This window comes from Pseudonaja textilis, chromosome Z (genome assembly GCF_049901715.1).
Source record: "Pseudonaja textilis isolate UNSWEBS1 chromosome Z, rPseTex1.2, whole genome shotgun sequence".
NCBI classification, from domain to species: Eukaryota; Metazoa; Chordata; class Lepidosauria; order Squamata; family Elapidae; genus Pseudonaja; species Pseudonaja textilis.
In genome coordinates, this window is record NC_142008.1 from 7895784 (window position 1) to 7909610 (window position 13827).

The 13827-nt window shown below is 40.0% G+C and overlaps 1 protein-coding gene across 4 annotated transcripts in view; it reads left to right on the forward strand.

Annotated features, from left to right (window-relative positions):
• The window catches only part of DPP6 (dipeptidyl peptidase like 6), a 539989-nt gene that overhangs the window by 457383 nt on the left and 68779 nt on the right, over positions 1-13827 (forward strand). For all 4 annotated transcript variants that reach the window (XM_087917830.1, XM_087917829.1, XM_026719897.2 and 1 more), the window contains exon 8: positions 4655-4775. In XM_087917830.1, the coding sequence (XP_087773956.1) occupies positions 4655-4775 (121 nt within the window). The remainder of the gene's footprint in view (positions 1-4654; positions 4776-13827) is intronic.

A 13827-nucleotide genomic window follows, 5' to 3' on the forward strand; every position in this document is an offset into this window, starting at 1 on the left:
CACCTCTAGCACTCAATCCAATCATCACAAGAGGTAAACTGTAGTCCCATGCTTCGAGTGACAGGTTTAACATCCAGTCATTACACAAACATTATCAATAGTAATGATTTTGTGGGAGGAGGTGCCCTGCATTGCCATTCTTTGAGTGACACTATAAAATCCAATAATAATACAAACTTTATCAATGGTAATCAGTTCCTGGGATGAGGTACCCAGCATTCCCAAGCTTTGAGTGGCAGTCTAACACCCAATCACCACACAAACATTATCAATGGTAACGACTTCCTGTGAGGAGGTACCCTGCATTCCCATGCTTTGAGTGACAGTCTACCACACAAACATCAATGGTAACAATTTCCTGGGAGGAGGTACCCTGCATTCCCAAGCTTTGAGTGACAGTCTAACACCCAATCACCACACAAACATCAATGGTAATGATTTCCTGGGAGGAGGTACCCTGCATTCCCAAGCTTTGAGTGACAGTCTAACACCCAATCACCACACAAACATTATCAATGGTAATGACTTCCTGTGAGGAGGTACCCTGCATTCCCATGCTTTGAGTGACAGTCTAACACCCAATCACCACACAAACATTATCAATCGTAATGATTTCCTGGGAGGAGGTACCCTGCATTCCTAAGCTTTGAGTGACAGTCTAACACCCAATCACCACACAAACATTATCAATCGTAATGATTTCCTGGGAGGAGGTACCCTGCATTCCTAAGCTTTGAGTGACAGTCTAACACCCAATCACCACACAAACATTATCAATGGTAATGACTTCCTGTGAGGAGGTACCCTGCATTCCCATGCTTTGAGTGACAGTCTAACACCCAATCACCACACAAACATTATCAATGGTAATGATTTCCTGGGAGGAGGTACCCTGCATTCCCAAGCTTTGATTGACAGCCTAACACCCAATCACCACACAAACATTATCAATGGTAATGACTGCCTGGTAGGAGGTACCCTGTATTCTGCTGCTTTGAGTGACAGCTCTGACACCCAATCACCACACAATCAATGGTAATTACTTCCTAGTTGAACAACACTACTTTTATACAGGGCAATTTATCTTTTTTACTTTCTGTAAGGTCGGTTGAGAAGTGATGGGTGGCTTTGTGTGTTCATAATAAATTCTGGATTCCTGATTAGGCCTAACATTCTAGGCACAGAATATCAAATGAACAACATATAATTCCTTTCCAAGCTTCCACCGAATTGGCAGAGATTTTGTTCTCTCAATTAGTCCATTTCTATCACAGCTGATGCACCATGCTGGCTCCTTAATTGAATTTCATTCTGCTTTGTGTTAGTTCCAATGTCTCCCATAATAGAAAGGACTTGGAAAGCGGGAGGCATTTTATTTGAATACATCTTATATTTTTATTGAATGAAACTGATTTCAAAAAGGTAACTCTGGAGAAAGATTGAAATTTGTAACATGAAGTTTTGTTTTAATCCTTGCTTTATGATTTAGCCTCAGATCAACCTATTAAAACAGCTATGAAGCTAAAATATAATTTCTGCACTTTGGTATCCATTCTAACTTTTTCTCTAGTTGAAACGCATCTCCATTATTTTCACTGTTGTAATTGGTGCCATCTGAGCAGAAGGCCAATAACTACATGAGTATTACTATTTATATCACCCCTAAAACCGCTCTTCGTTAGGCAGACATACCTAGTTGCCTGAACTGTTCATAGTAAAGTTAATCTCTAGATCTTTTATCACTTTTATTTCTCTTCCCTGCATTCTTTCTGTGTACATAAAAAAGCAGCCTTGTGCTTCTTTTGATTCAGAGCATATAGGACTATTTTTGCACATCAGCAGCCAAAAGGACTGATTGAATCTCAGCGATGTCTCAGCATGGAAGATATTTCTTCTCTGCAAATTGGTGGATCTCTTCAAGATAGATGAAGTGTATCCACCAAGCCTTAAGGCATAGGTAAAGATAAATAATAAACATACTCCAAGCTTTACAGGAATAGATAGGCTTAGATACTTTGGTAATAAATAAATAAATAGTGTTCCAAATCACAGTGCTCTGATGATGTTGTGTCGGTTATATCTCTGGATTTGTCCACATTAAATTAATCCTAGACATATTTTAAAGCTAAACAAGGAATGCAGCTTATCTACACTAAAGGATAGAAAAATATAAACACCTGGTTTATGTTCTCGATTCTAGGAATTTTGTAAAACTTGAGGACAGGACTGTAGGCCCATCAATGCATTCTGATTTATGAAATGCTAAACTGCACACCAAATATTATTTTGTTGTTGTTTTGGGTCCTATCTCCTTCATATTTGTAAAAGAAATATATAAATCTCGTATAACATTTATCTATATCAAGGGTATGCAGTCTTCAAGTTGAGGGTTGCACTACACCACTGAACAGCCACTGGTTATGTACACTTAATCATTTCTTTACTATTCATCGAATTGTAGATAACAAAAAGGTCATTCAATTATTAATGTGTATAGTCTCTTAGAAAATGGTCTTTAGATGAAAAAGAAAGATTAGCTAGGGTCTCCCAGTAGACCACTGATTTCTCCTAGATCATATAATAAATTGATCTATTAAATTATTACAAAATTATAATTTAATAATGTAATGTAGCATGTAGCATAGAATATTACAATAAATATTATTTTCCATCCAGAATTGCTCAATAGTGAAATGGATAGCATATAAATTTAATAAGTACCCTCTAAGCCAGGGGTGTCAAACTTGATTTCATTGAGGGCTGCATCATGGTTATGTTTGACCTCGGGGGGGACCTGGAGTGGGTGTGGCCAGGGTGGGCTTGGCCAGCTTGACATCATTCGTGTCGGCGGCACCTGTGGAGGCCCAAGTGTTCTGCCAGAGAAAACAGGCTCCCAAGCTCCGTTCTCGGCTGCGATGGCCTCCTGCAACCTTCTGCCAGTGAAAACTGAGCTCACGGCCCTCCTGTGCTCCAGTTTTGCTGACAGAGGCACCATGGGCTGGTGCTTTGCTGTTTCCAGGGTGGCTCCGCGGGCCAGATCTAAGCATCCCCTGGAGTGTCAGTTTGACACCCCTGCTCTAAGCAGAAGAATAGCATTTTTAAAAATGTTTTTAGTTGATAGGAGTTGCAATTAATTGTATCAATTAACAATTAATTTTGGTCAATAGTACTAGAAATGCTGGGCCCCAAACTTAGGAATTTATGAAAAGTTGGTAAAAATTAATACATGTAAATTATGATTCTCCAGCATTTTCCCTATTAATTACTACCTACATCATTATTATTATTATTATTATTATTATTATTATTATTATTATTATTATTATTATTATTATACACAAAAATGACAGTATACATAGCAAATGAGATAACCATGCTGGGTTTCATATCACAAATCACTAGTCGAACACTTCCCAAGTGTTTAGGACTGTGTGATGTATCGGCGGATTATGCGAGCAGATCCCAGTAAGGTGGCCTTCTGCAGCTGACCAATGGTGATCTTGTCAGCACCAATTGTTTTTAAGTGCTTGCCTAGGTCTTTAGGCACAGCACCCAGTGTGCCAAGTACCATTATTATTGTTGTTGTTGTTGTTATAAAATTGAAGGCTCTAAAGTTTGAAGTAGGGATAGCCTTGTTCACATGCAAGATTTACGTCTTAATTGCAACACTGTTCTCCCTAAAGTAGAGTTTTAATTTTAAACCTACACACACACACATAAAACTGTCCTCTATGAAATGTATGAATTATCCCGTACTAAAGAGGCTCAAGGCAGGTTAACCAAGGAATTTTCTCCACCACAGTTAACCATCCTATAGAATAGAATAGAATAGAATAGAATAGAATAGAATAGAATAGAATAGAATAGAATTCTTTATTGGCCAAGTGTGATTGGACACACAAGGAATTTGTCTTTGATGCATATGCCTCAGTTTACAAAAAGGAAAAAAATACATTCATCAAGAATCATAACATACAACACTCGGTGATAGTCATAGGTTACTAATAAGCAATCAGATCATACTAGGAAACAAATAAAACAATAAAAATCATAAAGATACAAGCAGCACGGTCATAGTCATAAGTGGGAAGAGATAGGTACTAGGAAGGATGAGAGGAATAATAGTAATTCAGTTTTAGTAAATAAGTTGACAGTGTTGTGGGAATTAGTTGTTTAGCAGTGATGGTGTTTGGGGGTGGAAACCGTCCTTGTGTCTAGTTGTTCTGGTTGCAGTACCCTATAGCGTCGTTTTGAGGGTAAAGTTGAAACAATTTATGTCCAGGAAGGGAGGGGTCTATAGATCTTTTTGACTCGTGCAGTATACAGGTCCTCGATGGAAGGCAGGTGGTAATAATTGTTTTTCTCCAGTCTTAATTACTGTCTGAAGTCTGTGTCTGTCCTGTTGGGTTGCAGAACCAAACCAGACGGTTATAGAGGTGCAGATGACAGACTCAATAATTCCTCTGTAGAACTGGATCAGCAGCTCCTTGGGCAGTTTGAGCTTTCTGAGTTGGCACAGAAGAAGAACCTCAATTATAAAAGTTGATGGTCGGTTTACAAAGATCATGGGGCTATTAGAGTGCCAATGACGACAGCATAGCTTGCTGTTGAGCTCTCTGTGTTAATCATGGTTTGTTTTTGTATTTTTGCCTAGATATTTATATTTGAAAACAACATCTACTATTGTGCCCATATGGGGAAACAAGCAATCCGCGTAGTCTCCACTGGAAAAGAGAAAGTTATTTTTAACGGACTCAGCGATTGGCTGTATGAAGGTAAGATGAGAATTGAAAAGTTGTCTAATTGCTTAATATTTCTGAAATAACCTCTTTCACGTTACTAGAAATTACATGAAATAATTATACGATAGGAAGGAATACTGGTCCAATTTCTTTGATGGCAGCCCTGATTCAAATTCTGTGAAAACTTTTAATGGAATAAAGTCTACACCCTTCAAAGTCCCTCTCTTTTATTGCCTTGCAATTTGTACCATTAGGACTAACTTTTAGTCAAAATCCTTTTTTTATTCTGAAACAGGGAATGACAGAAAACAACTTTGTTCCATCTTCAGTGTGACAGTTATTCATAACACCTCTCAATCATGTTGTATGTATGAGATACATTCTTCATTTTTTTTCTCAAAGACTTTTCTCTCCAAGCTTTTTTTTGCTTGGTTGCTTTCCTTCCTTCTTTTTTTTCCTTTCTTTTTTCTTCTTTCCTTCTTTTTCCTTCCTTTCTTTCTTTCCTTCCCTCCCTAAAAGCACAGGAAGCTCAGGTTCCTGGCACACACATGCATGCCGGTCTTCCAGTTTTTAACATGAGTGAAGACCAGCAGGCTGGCGTGCTCATGCGCATTGGGGGGCTGCCCTTTTGGTTTCCAGTGCTCCCACTCACACAAAGATCAACCGACATGCACTTCGGAACCCGGAAGAGCAACGGGTGACGGCTGGCATGCCCAGAGAGATAGCTCTACATGCCACTTCCGCCACGCATGCCATAGGTTCACCATCACGGGCCTAATAGAATGATCAGACAGAAGGAGACATTCCTAGGGCTTAATAGTCAGAGAAAGAAATTTAAGAAGGACCCACCCTAATGGATTAAGTGGTTAAAAGTGGCAGGAGGAAGTCTTGGAAGAATCTGTTAATGTAACCTTACAATAAAGTAGATTTAACTCACCTAGTGTTTTCTGTCTGGTTTATCCAGGTTGACTGATACTTTACAGTCTATTATAGTTAGTTTTAATCTTCTGTGGGCTTCAGGCTTTTACATCAGAATATCTAAACACCTTAGAAAAGGTTGGTGCTCCAATCTGAAGACTTATTGAACGTTAGATGATGTATCCATCTCTATTTCAGTTGCAATTAGTTTTAATTAAGACTTGCCCTCACTCATAACTTTAGACTAGCTGTTGTTTCCTTCTTTTTGGAGTGCCAGGATGCATTTGCACGTGGTTGTTCAGCGATGATTATGCTGTCAGCGGAGGAGTCCTTGTGTTCGCAGAAAAAGGCCATTCTGGATCAAATATGGCAGATGGCCCTTTCATATCTGCTTGTAGAGTTATAATGCAATGCCAAGTTATATTTCCAGCTAAATGGCCTCTCCTTTCACCCATCAATCAAACGTTGCTTTGTATAGCCAGATCACGAAGCTTCTTTCAGAGTTTCTTGGAAGATGAAGTGAGAGGGCAATATGAATATATGGAATAATATGTCGAGCTTGGCATGTTGTCAAAACATCCAAGCCAGGCTTTCAGCCTCCTCCTTTCCTGCTGGAGTGATTCTCTTCAACACTCAAGAGGAGAGACACTATCATCTGGTTGCTTCAAAACTTGAAGGTGCTTTGGTTGCGCAATGAGGTGCAAGCTAAGTGTCGTCCGCCCCATAAAGCAGTGTAATAGGGGAGTGAATCAGGGGTGGGATTCTATCAGTTTGGCCCAGTTTGGGCAAACCCCTTGTTCCGATGATCAGCTGGCTCCAAACCAGTTCACTGCGATGAGCACGTGGGCCCACCCAATGTTGACCCCTTCTTCTTTGTGGCAACCCCTGAGATATTGGAACCCTACTGCCATATCACCCCTAGTCCTTCTTTTCATTGGAGACGTACCCAGTTCCAGCAACCATTCTTCATGTTTTATCCTCCAGACCCCGAATCAGCTCTGTTGCTCTTCTTTGCACTCTTTCTAGAATCTAAATATTTTTTTTACATCATGGTGACCAAAACCAGGTGCAATATTCTGAGTGTGGTCTTACTAAAACTTTATAAAGTGATATGATTCTATCCCTCTGTTAATGCAACCCAGGACAGCATTGGCCTTTTGCAGCATACTGCTGGCTCATAGTCAAGTGATAGTTCACGAAGACTCCTAAATCCCTCTCTCAATTAATACCAATGAGCCAAGCACCACCTGTGCTATGCATTTGGATTTTCTTGCCTCAAGTGTAAAACCTTACTTTTCTCTACGTTGAATTTAATTTTGTTAGATAGGGCCCCATGTTCAAATTTATCAATATCATTTTGGATCTTCAGTCTGTCTTCTGGAGTTTGGCCATCCCCTCCAGCTTGGTGTCATCTGCAAATTTGATAAGCTCCCCTTCTATCCCCTCACCTAAATCATTTATGAAGATGTTGAAGAGGACTTAATGCAGAACCTTGTCTTTTTTCCAAGATGATCTGTCTCCAACCTGGCCCCTCAAGTATTTCCACAGCACACCTATCACTTCTCTAACCTACTCCTTGCAGCTGGTTGTCCTTTTCTCTTTCCTTCAACCTTTCCTAGGATGGTAAATTTCTCAGAGCTAGGTCTTATTTGTCCAAAGTATTATCATTTGTGCCTTAAGTGAGAGCTCTGGATTGATTTGTTCTGTGATCCATTTGTTTATTTACAGGGTTCATCTCCAACATCAGAATAAAGAGTAGAAATCAATATTCTTTCTGTCATGCTTCTTCAAAGTCTTAATTTTCACTTCCATAGGGAAAAACCACTGCTTGCACATTTTTTGTCTGTCTGTCTGTCTGCCTGTATCTATCTATCTATCTATCTATCTATCTATCTATCTATCTATCTATCTATCTATCTATCTATCTATCTATCTATCTATGGATATGTAGATATGTCAGGCATATGAATATCTTTTACAAGGCCCTCACTGCTAGTTAACAAGTCCCAGTCTGTGGCCATGTCATTAGTTTGGTCTCTTTTATATTTAATTTTTATATTTATATTTCATTTCATTTCCCTTTTTTCACTGTACTCTTTGACTTTTACTACTAGAGTTTCCAGGTTATTTCAAGTTCAGTTAACAGAGTAATGTCATCATCATAATAGAAATCACTGGTGTGTCTTCTTCCAATTTTAAAGCCACACAGAACCTTTCAGAAAACAACAACTGAATGAAAAACAGCTGGTGACCTTCTACCGCTGCACCATAGAGAGTATCTTAACTGACTGCATCACTGTACGGTTTGCCCATTGCACAGTGGCAGATAGGAAAGCTCTCCAGAGGGTTAATGTCATTACCCAAAAGATTATGGGTTGTCCTCTCCCCTCTTTGGAAGAGCTTTATAGCTCCTGCTGCCTTAAGAAAGCTCAAAACATTCTCAAAGATCCATCTCATCCTGGGAACCCTTTCTTTGAACTATTACCATCTGGCAGACAGTACAGGATAATAAAAACAAGGACAAATAGGCTGAAAAACAGCTTCTATCCCAGGACAGTAACTATATTGAATTCTACTGTATAGTGCAATATTAATGCAATATCAGGGGTTTTCAATTCAGTTGGATAGAATGAGAAGGATGTGTGTTTGTGTTTTATTTTTATAGTTAAAATGTATGGAGTGAGGTCCATGATAGACAGTTTAAGGTTAAAGTTTTGGGAGTTTGAGGATGTAACAACAGAGTCAGGTAGTGAGTTCCAGGCATTGACCACTCTGTTGCTGAAGTCATACTTTCTGCAATCAAATTTGGAGTGGTTTACTTTGAGTTTGTATCTATTGTTTGCCTGTGGATTATTGCTGTTGAAGCTGAAGTAGTCATTGATAGGTAGGACGTTGTAGCAGACAATTTTGTGTACTAAGCTTAGATCAGACCATAGGCAGCGTAGTTCTAGGTTGTCCAGGTCCAAAATTTCAAGCCTGGTAGCATAAGGTATTCAATTGCGAGCAGAGGAGTGGAGTACTCTTCTCGTGAAATACCTCTGGACTCGCTCAGTTGTATTAACCTCCATTATACAGTGTGGATTTCAGGCAGATGAGCTGTACGCTGAAGATGGCATTTAATTTTGTTGAACGAGGTGCAATGGCAATAAAATAAAATAAACTCCAGCCCAGCTTCCCACAATATAGCCTGGTTTAGTGGTGGGATTCAAATATTTTTATTACCGGTTCTGTGGGTGTGGTTTGGTGGACGTGGCAGGGGAAGGATACTGTAAAGTCTCCAGACAGAGGTGGTATTTGGTGGTTTTCTGAACTACTCAAAATTTCTGCTACCGGTTCTCCAGAACTGGTCAGAACCTGCTGAATACCCACCTCTGGCCTGGTTACATAAATTGGAGAAAGCATACTGCCTCATCGTCCTCTTTTGCCAACCTGGAACCATTTTCATTCCATACTGAACCTTTCTGTAAAATTACTATTCACAGGATTCCTCTCATGTATATGCCAGTCTTTGGAGAAGAAAGGTCAAGCAATCAAACGATGATGGTATTATCCATTCAGTCATGTCCAACTCTTGGGGACTCAGTGAATCAGATCTCTCCACATCTTCCGATCTTGCAGTGCGTCTTTGAGTTGTTCTGGCTGGTGTCAGCTTTGATAGTGTCCAGCCACCATGTCCTTTGGCGGCCTGATTTCCTTTTACTGTTAACCCTTCCAAGCATAATTGCTTTCTCCATTGAATTTCCCCCATATGACATGGCCAAGATAAGTGAGACACAGTTTTGTGATTTTTAAGGGACCACTTTTTCCTCAAGATTTTAATCAGGCTGTTAAACCTTGACATGTGTGAGATTAGAACACCATCCTTTTCCATCATTAGCTAGACGCATCCAAGGTTTAAGCCAGTCTTCTAGGGCCACCTCACCTTCAACCATGCATAGTTGCTTGATTTTCCTAAAGAACATTTTATATCCTAGGAAATTAAGATATGCACACCCTCTAAGGATGGGGAAATCTTTTCAGAGAAGCACCCAGAAAGGAAAGGGAGCAAAACCAAAGGAAGAACTCTATACAGTGGCACCTCAGTCCTCGTCACTAATTTATTCTGGAAGACAGGCTGAATACTAAAACTGGTGGATACCATGTGACTTACCACATGACCTGCTACTTCAGCCAGAAGAAATAGTAAGTCGTAAGCAGGGGTGAGATTCAATTTTTTTTTACTACCTGTTCTGTGGGCGTGGCTTAGTGAACATGGCAGGGGAAGGATACTGCAAAATCTTCATTCCCACCCCACTCCACTAACCGGCTTTCCAGCTCTGTTCTCCTGTACAGGGCAACCAAAGAAGACCCAGCCAATCAGCTGGGACTCAGGAGGCAGAGAATAGATGGGGGTGGAGCCAGTCAGAGGTGGTATATTTGCCGGTTCACTGAACTACTCAAAATTTACGCTACTGGTTCTCCAGAACTGGTCAGACCTGCTGAATACCCACCTCTGGTCATAAGGTAGCCAATATCAGCAAGTTCTTCCTTCTGTGTCAACTACCAGAAGAAAGATCAGTGCCAGAATAAAAACACATTGAATATGAAATTCAGCACATTCTGAAGCAGTCAAACGCCGAGGCATGATTGTAATCCAATTTGTTATTCATTCTTTAAAAGACCAGTTTAAATATCATTTTTTCTGAGGAGGTATCTGTTCAGTGGAAGGATTTTAAGGAAGCCAGAGCAGTCTAGAAAACAATAATTGAAGCCTTTTCTGCTGCAATCCAATGTATATTCTTCCTGTGGCAGGACCATAACTCCTAAGATTACCTCATGAAAAGATTCCATGAACCAATCTTCCTTCCTTTTCCCCTTCTTTTCAAATAATACATATAGTACTTTCATACGCTGTGGTTTATGTTGCCTGTAAGCCATTTTTTGAAGATTTGTTACCTTGTAAAATTGGGACATAAATAATTATAATAAAAATAACAGCCAAACTGGCATTGGATTGTTTGAAGAAACAAGCCTTAAAGGTTACTGAATTGACTCTTTGAGCTATTGTATTTGTGTGTAGAGACATTCCTGAGAATATCCTGCTACTTAAGGTCACATGAACATTTATCCATCATATGGAAAAAGCAGGATTTGTAGCAAGAGAATCACTGTGCAAATTTAGTGTCAGTTTGCGCCTCAAGCACCATTGCTGAGTTCTTTTTGGTCCTGAAGAGATAAGCAACCTAGGAAATAACCCACAAAGATCAGCCAGCAATTACTTTTCTGTGGCTTTTATAATACTACACTGATGGCTCATATTTTCTTACCACAGCTGTCTTCAAACTTGACAGCTTTAAGACTTGTGGACTTCAACTCCCAGAATTCTTCCTCCAGTCATGTTAGCTTGGTAATTCTGAAAGCTGAAGTCCACAAATCTTAAACTTGCCAAGTTTGAAGACCTTTGACTTACAGTTTTGCAATATCTGAGAGAAGTGGTTGGGCACCACAGTTTTGATTAGTAATCTACTGAAATATAGCTATTCTCTGTTTCTTTTTTTTTCCCATTAATGTCTTATTTGCAGCTGTGGTCCCTTCTGTGGGTCCCTTCCATGTTGGCAGATGCATGGCCTGCTGTGGGGTTTTTTGGGGTGGTCTCATCCTGTGTCCCACTAGATCCAGACAAGACCTCTTCTAAAGCCACACTTGCTGGATTACTCCTAGCCTCCCATGCCATGTTTCTCACTGAATCTCTTTAATGACCTGGTGCCACTGGATTATCCATGATTTGGTGCTTCACTCCTTCTGAATTTTCTTCACACTACTATCTGGATCTGTTCCAGAGGTCATATTCAGCAGGTTCTGACCAGTTCTGGAGAACCAGTAGTGGAAATTTTGAGCAGTTTGGAGAACCGGCAAATACCACCTCTGACTGGCCCCACCCCCATCTATTCTCTGCCTCCCATCGAGTCCCAGTTGATCAGCTGGGTCTTCTTTGATTGCCCTGCACAGGAGAACAGAACTGGGAAGCAGGCTAGTGGGGTGGGGAGGGAATGGGGATTTTGCAGTAACCTTCCCCTGCCATGCCCACCAAGCCATGCCATGCCCACCAAGCCACAGAACCAGTGGTAAAAAAATTTGAATCCCACCACTGTGAATCACAGCCTGATGCTATATGGATGACATCTGTTCGACACTCTGCATTAATCAATCTCATTTTCCACTTTCTTACTCAAGTTTTTGCAATCACTAACACAAAATATTTCATAATTTAATCAAGATCACATGAACTACTAATACAGCTCTATAAATCCTCAGTAAGACCACACCTAGAGCACTGCATCCAGTTTTGGTCACCACACTATAAAAAAGATGTTGAGGCTCTAGAAAGAGTGCAGAGAAGGGCAACCAAGATGATTAAGGGACTGGAGACTAAAACATATGAGGAATGGTTACAGGAACCGGGCATGTCTGATCTAGGGAAGAGAAGGACCAGGGAAGACATGATTAGTGGTGGGATTCAGCCAGTTCACACCACTTTGGGAGAACCAGTTATCTTTCTGAGCAGTTTGGTGAACTGGATGCTGGAAGAACTCATTAGGGCAGAGAACTGGTTGTTAAATTATTCGAATCCCACCACTGGACTTGACAGCAGTGTTCCAATATTTGAGGGGCTGCCACAGAGAGGAAGGGTCAATCTATTTTCCAAAGCATCCAAAGGCCAGACAAGAAACAATGGATGGAAACTGAGCAAGGAGAGATTCAACCTAGAAATAAGGAGAAATTTTCTGAAGTAAGTACAGTCAACCAATGGAACAGCTTGCCTTCAGAAGCTGTGGGTGCTTTCAAGAAGAGACTGGATTGTCATCTGTCAGAAATGGTGTAGGGTCTCCTGGTTTTTTGTGGGGGGGTAGATTAGATGACCTACAAGGTCCCTTCCAACTCTCTTACTCTGATATAAACATGACTGAAAAGTGGAAATAGATCTACTTTTTTTCATTGTCTTGATTGTGAAAATGGGGGAGTGGCTGAAAACATTAAGAGGAAGCTAATCTGCATTTTGGGATTTTGTATGGAATATACATCCTTATATAGCATCTTGGAATTGTTTATTCCTGTGAATAAATAACTTTTATTGAGCCACTGTGAAATAAATGGCTTAGCCAGAATTAGAGCCAAAGCTTTCTGACAAACAGCTGTGATCTTTGATTCTTGTATCCTGGTTTTTGTTTTGGGTTTTTTTGGCAGAGAATTTTCTTCTTCTTGGGGGTGACAGCATTAATCTCCTCATCACCATGGTTTCATAGGCAATATTGTATTCTGAAATTCTCATTATTTCTGAGATAATATTTTTGAACATGACACGCCATCTTGTGGTGAGATTCCATCCCCCCCTCAAGGCAGGGCTTCAAAAAAAAATAATATATCAGTCGGATATCTGTAATAAAGCAGAGATTATATAATTGACAAGAGATCCCAAATCTAATTTTAACGCTACTTAGAATTAGTAGAGCCGATTCATGTTTTTAAATGAAACAATTTGGATTTTGTATCTGAGTTTCTAACAGGTACAACTCCCTTCTTCATGAAATAAGTCGTTCCTTGATTTTATGAGTTTTGTTATAAACTGATAGGACTCTAGTGGCCGCAGAGGTTATTTGTTTCTGTATAACACCCTCCAAATCATTGTACAATTCAGCTGCACAGAAATATCTATTTTAGCATTTGACAAGAATGGTAGAAACAAAGAAGTAGGAGCCGAAACGGAGGAGTAACTAAAGTTAAGATGTTGCATCCAGGAGCAGATTCAGAAATACGTGCAGGTTCAAACTTCTGCTGCTCAGGAGAATCCAATGGCTATTTGTAGTGGAGGCCATCACTTTCCATCCCTAATAAAATAAATTATTCATCTTTCTCTGTGGAGCAAAAATAGCAGTTCCTGACATCAAGTACAGCATAACAGAAACAACCTCCCAGTTGCAATATTGTGATCATTCAAAGTTATGCTGGATCCCCTCCAAAAGCTACTTACAACCCAGTTATGGATTTCCGACAACAACATATCTCCATGGTCATATGACTGCAGTTTGCAATTGAGAGGCAATTGCAGCAGTCCAAGGACACATGTCTGTAGTTTATTATGTTTTTTGCCAGATTCTGGCCTTCATGGTCAGTTTCCAACAAAAAAATG